The sequence below is a fragment of the Chelmon rostratus genome, chromosome 8, assembly GCF_017976325.1.
Source record: "Chelmon rostratus isolate fCheRos1 chromosome 8, fCheRos1.pri, whole genome shotgun sequence".
NCBI classification, from domain to species: Eukaryota; Metazoa; Chordata; class Actinopteri; order Chaetodontiformes; family Chaetodontidae; genus Chelmon; species Chelmon rostratus.
In genome coordinates this window covers 23,679,504-23,698,215 of record NC_055665.1, presented here as the reverse complement: position 1 = coordinate 23,698,215, position 18,712 = coordinate 23,679,504, and the positions used below count along the sequence as shown (strand labels likewise).

The 18,712-nt window shown below is 42.7% G+C and overlaps 1 protein-coding gene across 6 annotated transcripts in view; it reads right to left on the bottom strand.

Annotated features, from left to right (window-relative positions):
- spire1b (spire-type actin nucleation factor 1b) overlaps positions 1 to 18,712 on the bottom strand; it is a 35,881-nt gene that overhangs the window by 12,572 nt on the left and 4,597 nt on the right. For 2 of the 6 annotated variants that reach the window (XM_041941853.1, XM_041941855.1), the window contains exons 3-9: positions 9,460 to 9,696; positions 6,899 to 7,024; positions 2,548 to 2,622; positions 2,277 to 2,366; positions 2,020 to 2,184; positions 1,645 to 1,731; positions 962 to 1,091 (exon numbers count right to left, since the gene is read on the bottom strand). In XM_041941853.1, the coding sequence (XP_041797787.1) occupies positions 962 to 1,091; positions 1,645 to 1,731; positions 2,020 to 2,184; positions 2,277 to 2,366; positions 2,548 to 2,622; positions 6,899 to 7,024; positions 9,460 to 9,696 (910 nt within the window). Of the gene's footprint in view, positions 1 to 273; positions 316 to 961; positions 1,092 to 1,644; positions 1,732 to 2,019; positions 2,185 to 2,276; positions 2,367 to 2,547; positions 2,623 to 6,898; positions 7,025 to 9,459; positions 9,697 to 18,712 lie in introns of all 6 variants that reach the window. The other 4 variants (XM_041941857.1, XM_041941859.1, XM_041941854.1 and 1 more) reach the window with 3 other exon arrangements.

Here is an 18,712-nt window from a genome sequence, read left to right as displayed (position 1 = left end):
AAATCCTGTGTGTCCTTTCTGCCGGTCAATGTGTCATTGATGAGTCTACTGTCATCAGTGTCTTCCTGCTGACCTGTGCCCACATCACCATGTTTTCACCTCCACAGACCACACAGCCATCACCAACCACTGAAGCATGACATGAAATGTGTCGGCAGTGCGCTGAAACGGTATGTTTGACGTGTGTGCAGGCTGGAGAGCAGATGAGCAGCCACAACAAGGAGGGAAACAGAAGGAGATAAAAAGCCAGGTAAGCAGGGAGGTAGACTTTACCTGACGCATCAAAACTGAAAGACATGCTAAGTGGCCGAATTACTGCAACGAGAAACAGTCACGGCATGGCACGGTTATTGCTTGTGGTTGGGAGGGAAATTAAAGCACGCCTAGCTGTAACACATTAAAGGTTGTAATCTGCTTGGATTTGGCAACAAATGCAGGGATATAGCATGCTCACGGGCTACTTTTAGATCACTGAAATATAACCACTTTCATAATTGCATTTCAAATAATCCACAGCCAATGGGGTGAGATTACTGACATTGAGAAACAGCAGCAGTTTTAGCGTTGTTCCTGTTAATGGAATTGCAGACACTTAGCATTATTATTCATGCACAAATTCCACTTGTCTTGCAATGTAGTACATCAAAACAATAATAGGTATTAGTTGTAATGTTAAATGTGAAAAAAATTAGGCAGCATTAGAGCAGAGGCACAAATAATAGTGTAGAAAAGTGGCAAAAGAACAAAATCAGAGCTCTTAATAAAGAAGATGCTACAGATTTCGCCACTGATGTTAGTTGGTTTGCACGCGATGCCCAGCAGGTGCAAGCATCAGCTCCATACTTCAGCTTAAAAGAGACGAGTCAGACTGAAGCATGTTTTCATGTGCATGAGAGAGTGCACATATGTGTGTGTGTGTGTGCAACAAAGGTATAAAGAAAAAAGCAGTGAGTTTCCTTACCCAGCCTTCCCCTGCGGACCTCGCCGGGCGACACCGGTCGTAGTTTCCTCTCTGCTTTGATTTCCTCCAGGATCCGCTCATGCAGCGTTGGAGGAGCCTGAGTCTGAGGCTTCAGCTTACGAGCCGACACCTACGACAGTTTGATGACGGACAAAATATAGAAAATGGCAGTTAGCAAGTGGAGTGGAGTACAACGGACAGAAACCAACAGGGTTATACGCAGCGGGCCTGTTTCTCACCACCTCCTCATGTCGCCTGTGACTGACTGTTCACCTGATAGAGTCGAGCGCACTGCTGAAATGTTCCGCGGTAAGATTCATGTCAAGAGAGAGCTGATGAGCAGCATTTCACTGAGTTCACAATGCAGGGAAACCAATAGAAAGCTGAAACATTCATATTTGACAGAGAGGCTGTACTTTTTTAATATTTAGTTTTTAATTTACCACATTTTAACAGATTTCTTACACTTTTTTATATGATGGTGTTAAAGAAATAGTGTTACCTATTTCAGTTTTATTATAAAACCTATAATCAAGTCCAGAGCATTTCCGATGATCTCTGCTTTTTTCTGATCGACTACTGGATAATTTTACCTCAGTGAGCCTCTAATATTTGTTCAAATGTCACAGGCTGCACGAAGATGGGTGGTGATATTAAAGTTCATTTTCTTTAGTTCTACTTACAGGGTTGAGAGGTGGTCTGGACCTGATGAATTCCAGGATGACTTCATGAGCGCTCTTCTTTAACCTGGGTGGGATGTCTCCATTTACCTGAAACACCAGAGCAGGGGCAACGAATCGGAAAAAGGTCAACACAGACATTGCTTCATTCCTTAATTACCTCGTAATCACTCGTGTGAATCTAGCTCACAAATCCTGCTTGTTTGTCCTGCAGTGCCAAATGGCTTATAGTCACCATGTAAGGTGTACGGCCGGGATGACCCGGCACTATTGTCTGTGACATTTTGACAAATGTGAGTCTTAAGTTGAGCAGCAGTGCAGCGCAGGACGCAGGCATGTGGCATTAATCTCTTTGTGTGGTCCTAACTGGACACTGACCATGACTTTGCGCAGTTTGTAGCGTTTGGACCGGATGTCGTCCATGAGCATCTCATAGGGCGTGAGCTGGTACTCGATGGGCAGAGGGTTGTACTGACGCTCCTGCACCTTCTTCAGCTTGACTCCTTCACGGAGGTCCCTCATCACCTGAACCCAGAATCGAGCCTGACGGAGGAAGCAAAGGGCAGCATGTAGAAAATAGCACGACCCTTCGAAGATGAATTTATTTGGACAATGGCAATCATCTGTGCTCTGACCTCTCTGTGCACACAGAATAAGGAGGGTTCATCAAGGGGAGCGGTTCTATCCACCTCAACACGGTTCCTGAGAAGTTCTTTAATCACTGCCTATTTAGAGTGTAACATGCATTCATAAAGACTTCTTGATTTGAACATGCAGTACGGAAAATCTTTAACATGGAACCAAAAGGGGCTGTGATTCCCCCTGTACTTCAGGTGAGTGAGACTGTGATCAGGAGAAGTGATCAGTTGAGGCTGGAGGTCAGAGGTCAGGAGTGTAGCTGCCTACCCAGTCAGCGTTCTGGAGCTCATTCAGGTCTCGGCCAGGCTCCTCCGATGACTCCTCCTCCATCTTACGCAGGTTCTGGTGGAAAGAGAGAGAGACAGAATTTGAATGTAAAAGAAGAAAATACAGTGTAAGACATAAGGAACTAAAGAAGCTAAAAATAGAAGGATGAAGAGCCAGAGCATGTGGACCAGCAAAGTCAGAGCTGTTTCTCCAGTTCAGCCTGTCTTTAAATATATGCAGACACTCAGGTGCCATTCAGTTTCCATCACTTACAGACAGGTAAGTGTTGTAACGCTGTATGTTCACAAGAATGGTGCCACCTATAAATAACTTCAGAATCTATGAAATGAAAGATCATCACTTTAACTTTCATTGGTATAGTCGTCTGCTGACAAGATATTGGGCTTTTAATGTTGAACTGGCCCACAAACAATAGAACTCTGGCGAAAAACTCAACATATTTAGATTTATAGCCATGCTAGTGATAATGCTCGTGCGATGGCGTTGGTTGATCGGTAATTTGGTGCAAAGTGAAATATCTCAACAACCACTGGGTGGATATCCATCAAATTTGAATAACTAGCAATGTTTTTTTATATTAACTTTACCACGAAAGCTAACAAATTTGGACTTTTTTGCTTTGTTTTTACAATAAACACTACAGCCTCACAGAGCAGCTACCATGTTCTTGAAAATGAGAAGAACCTTATCATAAATTCACATATACAAGTCCAGCTCCTCCATCCTCACACCTGTGTGAACCTGCACAACGTGAGGCCACTAGTGTGTTGTAGAACACTGGCAGCCTATCAGTGGGAAACAAGGAGCTCACCTGCATTCCTCTGCTGCTGCAGAGTTCAACAGAGGACAACGGCAGTGTGTGAGCATTGTGCTTGTGTGCGTGTGTGTGTGTGTGTGTACAACAGAGAGAGAGTGAAAGAGAGAGGGAGCGGAAGAAGGAAACAAAATTAAACCAAAAGGTGTGTGAGCATTTGAAAGCTGGGGGCAGACAGAACACATGCCCCCTCTGGTTAATATTTGTGGTGGCCTGACTTGTGACGTCACAGCAGAGGAGGGTTTGATAAGACAATCATGGGAGTCCACCCAGCTGACTCCGAGAGTTAAGACCTCAACCGACCAGGGAAATCACAGTCCACTATCATCCTGTCAGGGAACAGCTGCCTCGGCCGGACTGACGGGCTCAGTGTGGCAGTTACATAATACTACACACAACAGCATGCATTTTGCTGCATCATTGCTCTGCATGCCTACAGTGTACACAGTACTTTAGCGTCACAAGGTACAGTAACGCTCAAGTGCTTAATGGCTTATCAATAGCCCATCACACTAATCTAACCAGCCAAGAGCCTAACACTAACCGATTATCTCATTGGTATGAGTGCTGCGTCATGAAATCACATCAAAGCCATACATTTCCATTTCAAAAGGTTTGATTAAGCTGTGTTCTCTGCACTTGATGAGGACAGCATTTAAAATTAAAGCACGCACGGCAACCCTTGTGTGAACAAAACCAATAGCGCTACTGCTGCAAGTCCACCGAACAATTACCAACTGCATCTACAACCTCATTTTTTTTCCGGTCAGTAACTCTGCTCTTTGTTATTCATTTTTAGCTCTCAACAGCTGACAAGAAGCACTTATCCGTGAGCAAACAGGAGCCAGAGTTGTTTCTGTGAGTCACCGCTAATTCAGCCGCTTCTCTGTGAACCTCCAGCAGCAGGAGGCGTCTTTGTGGAGAGACAAAGCAACTCTTTGGCAGCCACGGCTGGTAGTGATGGACACATAAAGGTAGATCCCCCTGTGGCTCGGCACAGCCCTGCCATACAGACGAGCAAGTGGGAGAGGGAGGGCTGCTCAGGGGCCATCCTACTCCTGGCTGTCCCTCTCTCTGTCTGTCTTTCTCACACACACACACACAGTATATGAACACACAGGTGGAGCCTCAGATAAACATAGGCACAGACTCATATACAGTATGTATTTTAGGAGGAAAAATCACACCACAGATTCACACCCACACATCCTGCTCACATCCTGCTCACAATTTACCATATTAACCATCTTAGTTTAGCATGTTAGCATTGTAACATTTGTTAATTACATAGATACGAACACATGTACGGATAGTATTGAATAAACAGAGCTTTTGACCCGATGGTGGTGCTCGACGAAAAGTCAGAGGGCAAAGTTATTACAGTTCATCCCTATGGAGACCATGAATGTTCACCAGATTTACCATCCAACAGCTGTTGAGGAATTTCACTCCAAATCATGGATGTCAGTGTCACATCAATATAGAAGCAAGATCGGGGGTCATTCCTCTGGGGACCATGAAAAACATGGCAATCCTGCTGGACAGACAGACCACTAGCTTGGCTAAAACGTGGAATAAGAGACAAGAGAAACTGATAAAATGACATGTGATAGTGAAGATTGTTTTTAAAAACATTGCTTTCTAGGCTAAAAAGCAGCAGTCGGCACATTTCCTCTTTTTTTAGGCTTCTTTCTCGGCCTTCTCCACCCAGCATTAAGTCCTCTCTCCTAACAGAGTTATGTAACCAACTAAAACCCCTCTATTCATTCAGATGCATTACGCACACTGAAAGGGCAGCAGCAGCAGCAGTGCGTAGCAGGAAGGAACCCTGAGGTGGAACACACACAAACACACACACACACACACACACACACACACTCCTTCAAGAAAATGTTCCCACCCACAGCTGAGCTACAAAATACTCCTGAGGACAAACAAAGCCCGAAATGACTCCTGTACTTGATCTTAATGAATTAGTTCCTCTAAACACAAAGTCACATCTTTGTGCTTAGACGAACAGCCTCAACATAAACTCGCTGATAACGCACCTGCCAAGACATTATTACATTATGAGCCCATGCTAATTTTCCCTGAGCAACTTTTCAAGCCTTTTCATCAATGATTATGATGCATTGTGACTGCAAAAGCCTGCTGATCACACATCACCCAGGAAAATAATTGGAAATCACCTGCCAGCCCCTTTCCTGAATATGAAAAGACTCATGACCCATAACAGACCGCATACCAACAACAAATACACTGAGGGAGCATTAATCCTTTGTGGTATGCGGACAAGTTGAAAACATTACATCACAGCTACCCACCTACCACTACAATCACAGCCTCATACATGATCATTTGAATCATGGCTGTCTGAATACCAGCTGTGAGAAGCTGAACTCAGAGCTTTTGGCAGAATGAGAGTCAGCATGTCTCCAGACGTCGTCATCCATGTCTGACATGCACAACAAACATGTCACTCCTTCTCTACGCTCACACTGATGTGTTCTGGATGACCTGCTGTCATCCAGCAGGGTGTGAGAGCACGGCCTGTAACTGTAACTTTTAGAGGTAAAATGCCTGAATATGATCGTCAAATGTCAAAGTGAAGCCTTTAGATCTTCCTAATGGACCTGACTGAGGCCTTTAATATCTTATTCAACAACCCTAATGTTGTACACTAAGGAGCAGTTGAGGCTTTAAATGCAGAGATTCAAAGGCCCCAGGGTTTATTTTAGCTGATATATGTCTCAATTTTCTTTTTTCGATCAGCAGTAATTATTGTTTTTTTCCTTTGTAAGATGTTTTATGCACAAACCTGATTTCTTGCAAAAAAATAAGTTTCTATGTGATGTAAACAGATGTCAGGTTATTCCTACATGCTATGAGCAATAAGTTATACATAAAATGATTAAGATAAACTGCTAGTGAAAGCTGTGAGTCAGAGTTATGTCATAACTTGAGGAAAACAGGCTGTGCAGTGACGTGACTATTCCTTTCTTTATCCACGGTCATCAGCACGGATGCCTTTCTGCATCAGCTGACCACCTCGGCTTTGTCACAAAGGAAAAAGTGTTGTCTGACCGCAGCCTCAGTGTGTGTCTCTGTTATGTCCACGCCTATTACATGCTATCATTCAGCCTTTCCTCTCGGATGTGATGGCTTGTTATTGAAACAGGCATGATGGCTCACTCATACATGACTTTTATGGTCTGCTGGTTTCCTCAGTTGAGCCTTTTTATGGGGGTATGTAAGGTCACAGCACAAACTCTTCCTGCCTCACTATGTCCATTAATCAAAGCTCAGCGATCATCCTGTAACCTGTCATTAGAGGAGAGCAGAGGGAGTGTTTTTAAAGAAGACTTGAGCAATAAAGCAAGAATTTATGCAATCACTATACCCAAAAATAATGTTACTATATCTGCTCTGTGACGTGTCACTAAAACACGTATCTGATGGCTTAAACTGCAATTAATGTGTCTGGAAGAAAGAGCAGTGATGATGATAAGGACCCACCTCTTTGGCACTCCTTATCTTCTCCAGGAAAGTACGTAGCTCCCTGGTTTCTGTGTACAGAGCCCGGCACACTGCCTGGTAGTGACTGGGGGCGTCTGATAGACTGGGTAGATGAGCTGTGCACAGCTATAAGGGACACAGTGAAGCAGAGGGATTTTAGTACGCAGTTCACACAGCTGCGATTATACAATACGTGCAAATTCACAGCGCAATGCATGTATTTGACCAGTGGCTATTATAATATATCTGTGTATATAATACAGCTGCTTGTCAACTGAGGCAGTTCCACTCCAGCAACATCAGGGATTGCCTGAGAGAAGGGACAAGGCAAAAGAGATGATAATGATCAATTCATCTGCTAATTATCATTTTTTTATTTTCTCAAACTAAAATGTTTAGTTTAGTTTTGATTGTTTGCCTGACCAACCGCCCCAAACCCAAAGCAATTCAATTTACAATTGTGAAAAAAAATGTGAGCATTTTTTCTGCAAAAATTAGCCAAAACATTTATTGATTATCAAACTTTGTTGCCGACTTATTTTCTGTCAATCAACTAATCAATTCAATGACTAACTGTTGCAGCTCTATACTACATGACAGTTTGGATCTCTTCTGTGTGATCAGATTCTTCATTTTTACTCAGCAAACAATGAAGCCTTGCTGAAGGACGTCGCATAAAAACTAAAACAGCCCAAAGAACCCTTGCAGACATTTGTAAACAACAGTTATTGTAACACACACACACACACACACACACACACACACAAACAGAGCGAACAACAGTGATGGCAGAATACGTCCTTGTCTCTCTCAGATGAACAGAAGGTACCCTGGGTCTATGCTTGGCATGCTCTTGGCCTCCATTTTTCCAGACTGCATTCCAGTTAGAGAAAATTTCAGTGGCTCTCCTGTTATATCCTGCCCGCACCCTCACACGAGTAGGTATGACAGAGCATGCTGTTGGTATTTTCACACAAAAGAAATGAAATGATGCTATGCTTGATCACAAAAAGTGAATAAATGTGGCACTAAAACATAGTTTTATAGTGTATTGTACTGTATGCCAGCTGGGGTGAGTACAGTAGGACCAAAGGTAAACTGAGGGAGCACAGAGAGTGAATGGTCGGAGGGTGAAAAACACGGAGACAACAATTGGAACCGACAGCCAACTAGTCATCGGGCTAGCCAGAGTGCCACAGCGCTCAGATACATCTCCTTGGAAGGCAGTGTTTGCGTGTGTGTGTGTGTGCGACTGGGTGTGTGGTGATTATGTAAACAGTGCGAGGCCATGTGAGGTCTGACACAGTGACTCTGTGCTCCATTGGACAACAGAGATACATGACTCCCAGCAAGGATGAGGCTGGCAGCCAGACGGCACCGTGGTTGTGGTCTCTTTGTTCAGAGCCATGTTTAACATTTTCATTTTGTCACACACATCCTTTCCTGAACAGTTACCCTCGCTGATGTCGTCCGTTCCTGGAAATTCATCAGGGGATTATGTGTGGTCAAGAGCTTTATTTCCATTTTAAGCTTACTTATACTTTGTACTCCACCACCAGATATATTTAACAGCTGTATTTACTAGTTACTACTAGGAGTTAAAATTTGCTCCACCGCAGCCAGCTAAAACATTTAATGCTTACAAATTTCTGTGTAAGTAATAATAATCCAATAAAGCAAATGATATGATGTATACCACATTCTGCGTCTGTGTACTTTTGATATTTTAAACATATTTTGCTGATAATACTTTATTTTATGAAAAAAAATGATTGCAGGAATTTTACTTAGAAAGGAGTAATTTTAAAAATTTGTGGTATCTTAACTAATAGTACTAATAGTAGTGTAAGTCCACCATTACTGGAATCCGCTCCTCACAGCTGTTGTAGTGGCCCTCTCTCAAAGACAAAATTTCAACATTTAAAGTTGCATTAATGAGTTTTTATTGGACAAATGGGAACAGAACTTCTGGTATGTTCTTATAAAGTTGATATGGCTAACGTGTCAGCATATTGCCTATTTCCACATCCAGCAGAAATGGAGCAACATTAGCATTCATTTGGAGTCATGCTTCTGGCAACCCAGTGAATGAAAGTCAAATGCTCACCCTGCTTTTAGCTCTGTTTTGGTTTCCACCAACTCCTAAGAGAACTCTCTGACTCTTTAGCTGCTAAATGCTCCACTATGCTCATTGCTAGTTTTGTCTATCTGCCATTTGGTACTGGGTAGGTAGCACACCAGAGGCAGTGAACCAAAACAGTATGAGCTAAAAAACAAAACAACAACCTGAAAGACACTAAAATACTCTGTAGAGCCGGGAGGAACGGCAGAGCTGGGTCATAAATCTCTGGGAGGTCATCACCATGACCCACACCTTTCACATTGCACAGTTATTTGATCCATTGTTCATACAAAAATATTTATGAGTGCATCTTTAAATTTGGCATTTTATTAGAACCTGAAAACAGGAAGTAATGTGTTCTACATCTCCAGCAATAGCAGCAAGCTTAGCTATCTGCTAAGTTTCCCAAAAAAAGAGCCACAGTCACTCAGGTACCTACCTTGAAGATATCTCTATAGCCGTGAACACTGGAGATGTTGTCAGGGTCGTCCTCTGCCTCTTCCTCTTCCTCTGTGGCCTCATAGCCTTCATCGGGGCAGGCGTCTTTCTCAGCCTCGGCCATGTTGGTCATAAGGTCAATGAGCTCCTCCAGAGGAGGACTAAGCTCCCTCTCCTCATTCTCCTTGAGCCCGTAGTCCAGAGCCTTGTAGATCATGATGCCCAGAGACTCAATCACCTGAAAGAGCACCAGAGACAACCAACAAGAAGCTTCACAATCTGCACTCCTGCACATACTCTGTCATGCACTATGCATATTTACTGCAGGTGTAACCTCTACCTGTAAAGTTTAAGAAGGTAAATCTGCATGCTTGCATGTAATCTATGAAGTTTGTTACTCTCATGTGTAGCTCTAACAAGGTTAATAATTAAGAATGCACATAGCGTGTACACACGGTAGGTAAAGTTCAGATATTAAGCAAACAACACATTAAATTGTGATGAATGCATCATGTCTTGGTTTGTACATGCTTCTGTTGTTCATCTGCCACATAATAAAAACAACTATAGATTTACGTCTTTGTTATATAATATGAGCCTCTCTTGTGTGCCAAGCCCATTTTGACCTCATGAACTGTTGACAAGAGAGCTCCCCCCCGTTATTCATGCAAATATTATATACACACTCGCTGGCCTCTGACAGGCTGGTGCTGGGAGCAGATGACTGATGGCAGATCTTGTGATTAACTGAGGCATGAAGGAAAACAACATCATCACATCACACATGTCCTCATGTAGATAGAGGCCGTCTTTTAAAGGACGATGGATTTCAGAGGCAAGGGCCAAAGTATGTAAGAGGTCATCTGGCGTTTGTTTACTGGCTGAGATTCATCCAAGATTTGATGATGTCAGTTTCAATAGTACTCCCCCCAAAAATACTCACACCTAGAAATTTGTAAGTGTGTTGAATTTATTTATAACAGTGGAAAAGTATATAAAAAAAAGCTAAAAAAGAACATGAATGTTGATGTTCTGCATGCTTCAAACACTGTATTTTATGTTGATTAGAGCAGCTTTGAGTGGTCACCCAGGTATGAGCTTAACTTTTTGCAGACGATTTACTGTAACTCATGACAGGAATAATGTGTAAACATAATAATACACGCATAAGGACTTAAGGAAAACTAGTGGCTTCCTGGTGATTGGATGGTTCAAACAATGCACTCTTCAACCTTTTTTTTTTTTTAAATAAAATGCTTACCAATAAGATGGTGATATTAAATGTTAAAATGTATTATTTCTCTCAGTGCTTGTAGGTCTGGAGAAGCAAGGCTTAGTCATAGCACTCAATCTTCCCTGGAATTGGAGAGTCATGGTGGATGGAGGCAGCAATGCCAAAGCCAAGACAAAAGAACAGAGTGAGAAATCACACACGGGATTATTCTGCAGCCCTGAGCACTGAGAAAAGACTGCGAGGGTGCCAGACAGCATAGAAACCACTGAGAGAAAAGACACTGAGGAAGGGGGGATGAGGGGATGCAGGATGAGGATCAGAGACGGACGACAGGAAAAAGAAGCAGTGAAAGAGATGATGAGAGTCATTGAATGGATCGGAGAGGTCAAGACGGGGGAGAAAGGTGAGACATCAGAGAATGTGTGTGTGGGCGTAGACATGAAGATCAAGGGCAGAACAATGGACATTCACGGGGGGAGGAGGGGTCATATGAGAGATCTGTCCCCCTCTCCCCCATCAGAGCTGGATTTTCTCAGGGGGAAATGGCTGAATGCTGCCTCTTTGTCCAAGCTCCACCCAGATCCACACGCTGATATATGACACCGTGCTGACAGACACGCATGCACACGCACACACAGACACACACACACACAAACAAAGTATACATGCTGACTTATGACTCCTGCTAGACGTATTCCTCAGGGACCCGGTGTAACTGATCCTGTTGTGGACTGTGACAGATTTGGATTGCTATTGCTCCCCAGCAGCTAATGCTTTTATGTGTTAAGTATGTGGATTTTCAGGCTCCTGTTTCTAATCTTATCTAAAGCGCACATCGTCAAGGATTCAGTCAAGGGCTGCACTGTAACAGAATCCACCCAAAGGAGATTCACTTAAATGGAAAAGGAATTTATTCATCTTTCTACTTTTTGGAGTTTCAGTTTATCCACTGATGGATGAGAAATGCCTGTTTTTTTTTATCAGGCTGGAGAAGCAGCCACTTATTAAACTCTCAACTTTACAGAGACTATAGGCATCGGGAGGCAAAGGTGTGCCACATTTGGAAATATATTGGTCATTCATTCTCCTCTCCAGCCCTACATGTCTGGATTAAGCCAGCATCAGGAACTGTGTCTTCCTTCACCTGTATAGGTTGAATGTACGCCAGAATCCCTTTGATATTAATAGTCTTAAAGGCTGGCAACCTTCTTATTGGTGGCCATCCATTGCTTTCAATGAGTGAAGGGTTAGATTGTCTTCACTTTAAAAGTTATTGTGGGACAAGATGGTCTGTCTACATTGCAAAACCATCGATGTCATTTTGATCTCCGTAATTCTTCTTTTTTTTCTGCTCACAAGTCGACTACGCAGTCGGTGCTGTCACTCAGGTCTAAAAGCTATTTCTTACACATTAACTGCAAATTCGAACCTATAGAAAACCATAGGAAATATAAACTTTGCCTGTGACTGTGAGGCGTATGAACATGAAGGCAGGCTAAAGCAAACATGTCTCCAGTCCACTTAGAAATCTCCCTGACTGGTTCCCAGGCTTCCAGGCGACTGAGCAGAATGATGGGATGGAATGGTTGAAGGGGCGGAGAGGACAAAAAAGAAGGAAAAGGGAGGAAAAAAAAGTGGGAAGAGGATGAAGATGTCAACCAAAGGCGATTCAGCAGTGGCCATCATCACAGACAAGAACAACATCAAACAGCTTGGCTTAAATTTCAGCATTCCTGTCACGAACGGGGGGCAAGCTGGCCAAAGGGCCAAAATAAAAACCACTGTGACGCAGAGGGAAATGTTTTCACATTGTGTCCTGAAGCCACTGAACTGCTGGTGTCCTCATAACCTCACCTGAACTTTTCATTAGTCTCAGTGACTGTGGGCTTCATCATAAGACAGACTGGGTTTAAAGACAAACCTTGTTGAAACAAAAGTACAAATTTAACCCTTAATTCATTTCTCATGTGAACCCTATTACTGAGAGTGTGATGGCAGTGGATGAATATGTCAAGATGGTGCTCTCACAAATGCAGTTGTTATATGGCTTAGTTATCTACCAGCCGGCTCCAAAATCTTCCACTGAACCACACCACTATATCACATTCATGGCCCCTCTCTCCTATCTACAGCCAATAACCATCTACCATCCACCTACATGTCTGATATTACACCTGAGGGAAGTTTCAGGTTTTTATATTACAAATTGAAGTAATCCACCTGGAGTGTAATATCCCGTCAGATTCTGATCCAGTCAAGGTTGAATTTCACTCTAGTTTTCAAGAGCAAATGCTGTATATGTATCTATGACTTCAGGTGAACACCAGTTGGATATGATATGACAGCTGACCGCTATGTTGACAAGAGTCCATATCTGTAACATCTAACCATTGTTCTAGTTCAGTTCATACAGTTATAAGGAAGCTGTATGAAACTGTTCCGAGGCTCAATGAATTGTAACATTATTTAAGGTTCAGCAGCCCAAAAATCAGCCCATGTAATGAAGACAAACTGCACTCAGTTAATTTTTTTTCCAAAGGGCCATTACATAGTAGGGCTGCTATCAATTATTTTCCTTACCGATTTATCTAATTCTTACTTTTAAGACTAATCAATTAGCTGTTTAGTCTGAAATGTCAGGAAAAAAAAACAGCCAAAGTGACATCTTTAAAGAAATAGCTTGGCATTTTGAGAACTATGTTCATCTACTGTCTTGCCGGGATCGCTACCACTCTCACGTATGGTAAATATGAAGCTACAGCAGTTAGCCAGTTAGCTTCGTTTAGCACAAAGACTGGAAACAGGGGGACACAGCTACCATGGCTCACTCCAAAGGTAAAAAAAATCTGCCCGTCACAACCCCTAAAGATCATAAATTAACACACTGCGTGTTGTTTATTTAATCCATGCAAAAACCGAAATGAATAATTTGTGGATTTACATGGTGTTATGCGCCTGACTATTTCTTGGCTGGGAACAGAAACTTCCTTGGTTGCCTGGCAACCTCATGGCAATGACAAGACTGGCTCCACCTTTATATGAAGCCCATGGATATCAGAGTTGTATCAATCTAACTCTCTGCAAAAAAGCATATTTCCTGATTTTCTGATCTTCGGAATATAATGGATCGAGAGCAAATTCCATGTATGAATGACAGGATGAGAAAAACAAGCTCGTGACAACAGTGTCTGACTGAGGAAGGTCAGGGAGGATCACACGGGGCAGTAAACTGGTCTATGGATCTGGGAATGGGATGTTATGGGCTCAGACAAAGGCAGCAGCTGTGACAGAATGTGAATCCCATTCGCTTCAGTTATGTCGCTTTGTGTGATTCCCACAGACCAAACGGTAGAGCCAATGTGCTAATTAAATGCTAAGCGAAACCTATGTGATCTACTCTCTCTTACACGAAGGCCTTCCATCTATCACTTTTAGCCAACCAGCAGAGGATAACCAGAATCTGCACAAACTGGTCAGAATTAAAGGATTTCACAAACAATGTGGGGATATTTACCCATTAGAGGGTTTACAGGAATTAGGTCACGGCAGTGAAATTAAACAGGAATTGAGCTAAAAGGAATTTTAGTTATAGTAATGAATTATCTCTCTACTGATAATTGTTCTTTAAAGCTTTTATAACAAACATGCTGTTTTATCTGTTATACATTTCTGGCAATAAGAGCCAGGAATCAGGCTCAGTGCCAGACCATCTGGGGACATTTCGTTTTATTCTTAACAACACATCCTGGGTTTCTAAAAATGACACTAACGAGCACTTTACTCCTTCATAGTCTCAGAACAAGAGAAAGATAAGTTAAGCACAACCCAAGTTAAGTCTAGCTCCACAAACTAAAACATAGCGAAAGTGAAACATGACTAAGTTAATTCTTGATCTTTCAATCTATCTATCAATCCAGTTTCACCTACATCTTTGGCCTAACATATTGAAATTTTACAGGGAATATGCCAGTTCTATTCCCCGTCTGTTTTTTGGAGGAAAGTGGGATCAGCTGCACATATTGTGATGGGACACATAATAATCCTTCAATAACTTCTCACATGTAACACTTAAGTGTTACATGTGAGAACTGCTCAGCTGAAGCTTCACATTGGCAAGACTGTGATGGCAAAGGGCACAAAAGGCTAGAGGCTAGAGGCTCTGTGAAGGCTGAATTTAGGCTGGTAAAATGCTTACCACAATCACCATCTAAGTTTAGTGTCTTAATATTATTATTTAGTCATGAACCAAAGTACTGGAGAAAGTAAACCGTTGTCTGGACAAGTGAGTGAAAAATCAGGGGAGAACCAAAATTACTACCATACTTCCTGTAGGAGACATAAGCATCTGTATTTCATGGCAATGCATGTAATAATTTGGCAGATATTTGAATCTGAGGCATAAGATTTCAATCTCATGGTGGCAGTAGATGAAAACTCAGAGGATAACCAAAGACAGGAGGATTCATCAGGTGGGAACCATGAACATCTGCACCACATTATGTGCCAGTGCACACCTCAGACAATGAGATGATGCCAGTCAAGAAGTGAACCCTTTGACCTGATGAAGGTCAAAGGGTTTGAAGGTCACTGGACCACCAAAGTCATGAGGATTAATGACCTGTATCAAATTTCATGGCAGCTGTTTTCGAGACATGCACGCAAAGCCAACCCTGTGGTGTCAACCTTGTGTTAGCATCTGTACAAAATATCATGGCAATGCAGAAATATCATAATTCAGTCTAAATATCATTTGCATTACAATCTCTTCTCGCATCCCACTTACACATTGGACATCAAAATGTGTTTCATCACAGCAAAGAAGAGGCAGTACCACTCCAATCACATTTAAGTGTTACGTGTTTATAGAGGGCAGAAATTTGCAACTGCACTGTTTGACTGGGGAAATCTCTCTGGCCTTTGAATTGTTTAACACGTAGAAATGCAGCTAAAGCACTCTTCTTCCGTTTGGATAAAGAAGAATATGCTGCATTGTATCAGGGCACAGAAAAAATGTTGGTTGCTTCCTCTCAGGCACAAATCAACACTGAGGAGAGATTCTGAGGCATGACTGTGCTGCCGTGACCTCTGACTGTCATATGACTGAGACGTTCGTAGAACCGGCGTAACTTCACATACAGAACAGAGAGAACGCTTGAACTGAAGCACATATGTTCTCCACCTTTGTTGCTTGTTTTTATCTCCCTTCCTTCACATCTTCTGCCTTTTCTGTTTGCTGTTTCTCTTCCCCCATGCACACACAAGTCCTGCAGGGAGCAGAAAAGCGGATGCTATTCCTGCCAAACACGTCCATAACTCCTGACTGAAATTTTCTGTTTATATTAAACACTGAATGTGACGTTAAACTCTAATCCCTTCCAGACTTCAAAGCTCAGACATTAAGGGAGCACGGAGTGTTAAACTTTGACAAAGGGGAATGCAATCGAGCATAATCCACACATTTCTGAGGTCACACTGCATCACGGGACCAGGAACAGGAGGGTTTAGCTTGCACGGCTACAGGGGTCACCAAACAAATTCCTCGCAAAAACTAGCATGTGAAAAAGAGGAAATGCGTAGCTGAATAATAGAATTGTCACATTTGAGCGATAGCATACAACACTGTGAACAAATATCATCAATTTACGGTGGACATAGCTTCAGTGATTACTGTACAAAGGGCCTTATGATGCAGCGTGCTGCGCCACGAGCTCGGCTCATCGGCTCCGAGGAAAACAGCATCATCTGACATTCACAGCGGCATCATTTGCAAGAGTTCACACTGAAACCATGTGCAGATGATGTGTGTCGGCGTTGGCTACACATGTGCTCCCTGTTCAGCCAGCTTTGGGCTAATTCCACGCTGTATGCTACGCTAGCAGAATGCTTCTGCTGCAGGATTAATACTGTCAAGCATCAAGCAACTCCAACAACTCACCAGTAGTTTTGTCAGCCAGTCTGCAGCACACTGTATTGTGAGAACTCATTTCTAGTGCAAAGCTGCTTAGCAGGGATTTGTCTATACAGTTTCACATTCTCCGCCGCTACAGTGAACTGAGTGTGTGTGTGTGCTCGAGTTATTTGCTGTCCATCTGTTATCATAGCCCTATTACACAGCAATCCAACTCCAGAACCCCCTGAAAACTGCTGCACATTGTCTCTAATCAACCGGGAGGAGATCCTCCGTCAATGTGCAACGCTACGTACACAAAATATTCTGACCGAAAACGTTAATCAGCTTTGAATTCATCCAACACTCTGACACCATCTGCTAACTAGAGTGAAAGAGATCCCCGCAGGCTACAATTACTCCATCCACAACGTCCAGCAAAATAAGGATCGGATGAAAAAGCAGCAGCTTCCTCCATACTGTAAGGCCTATTCTCACTAACTATTATCACAGCGATTAACTGCAGCTGATGATAGTCCAGAGAGCCTTTGTGGGGGAGGGACGATCTTATGTAGCTCTTTAATTAGGTCTGAAACTGGTCCCAGTACTGTCATCAAACAGGAGGCCTCGCTGGGTGACATTTCCAACCAGTCAATCAGAGACGCCAGCTGGGAGCTCCGGGGCTGGTGAAGATATGAGCTGAAAGAAGGGAGGCTGGGACACGTGCCAGGAAACGGTCTCCCATACTGACAGCTGTCTTGTCATGAAATGTATAATCAGCAGCCAACATAAACTGCTTACAGGTATGCTCATAAAATGGCATTGTGTTGTATTAGCTATGTTAAAAGCCAGTATTTTGTTTTGCTTCTCTTCTACACGCCCTGTGTTAAAAGAACAGTTCGACATTTACGCTTGTTGCCAAGAGTTCCACGAGAAGACACCACTCCGATGTCTGTAACTTGAGCGTGAAGATAAGCGGGAGGTGATTGGCTTAGCTTAGCATGAAGACTGCATGTGCCTGGTTCTCTCTGAGATTCAAATAGCAGTCACTTCACTAACATGTCGTCTGTTTAATCTCAACGCAGACACAAGAGTAAAGACAGCTCGGGCCCACATGCTGTAACTGCATGCAGAGATGCAGTGTGTTAATTAGCGAGCTGTAGAGGCGCTGGAAGGCATATCGTGGATCTTTGGAGAGAGCCAGGCTCACTGTTGGGAAAAAGTTGCTTCCTTGCTTGAGCTCTGTACTGAGCGTGCAGACATGAGAGTATTGATCTTTTCATCGAACTGTCCGTAAGAGAGCAATCAGCACATTCCCCAAAATGTGCAACTATTTCTTGAAGTCATTCCCCTCTGGCAGCTGGCTGACAACATCAGTGTGTTAGCAGAGACGTAATGATAATCGTTTATGGTGCTGTGTGCCAGAAACCGTTCATCGAAAACTTGGATTGGAGCTTGTGTTTTTTTTCTGTGTTTGAACACCTTTGAACTTGTTTTATTTATTAAAGGTTTTAGTTTAAGCAGCAGGGGACCCACAGCAGCTACATCTGGATTAACACATCACACACCCAAGGCTTATGACAGTTTCAAGCACAGTGCTATCTGACACTGGTAGCTCTTGAAATAATCCCGCAAAGTGCCCGCTCTAATCTTAATGCAATCTCTTATGTTGTGACTGGCTGCACTCTTTTACTGTAACTGGCTAACGTAACCAGCAGTGGAGGGTAAATATTTAAAAAGAAAATAATGCTGTTATTGTGGTTAAGCCTGCTATTATCTCTGTCTGCACAACCATATATTGCCTTTCATAAACATCTCATTAATTGACTGATTGGGTCCTTTCCAAACACACTGGAGTTTCCCAGCCTGCATTCTGTGAGGTTTTTGAGGTAAAAACAGTCTCGGAACTAGTTACACCCAAACTAATCCCATAATTGACAATATAATATGGGTATTGTTGACTTTTTACCACCCAGAAACTGGGTTGCACAACAATAACATGAAGTTTACGTCGCCAAAGCACAGTAAGATAAATTGAAATAAAAAGTCCTGGTTAAAAGAACTGGTTCCCAAGTTATCATTTCCTTCATATTTTCTCTTATCTGCTCCCCCACCCACTGCAGGTATGTTGAT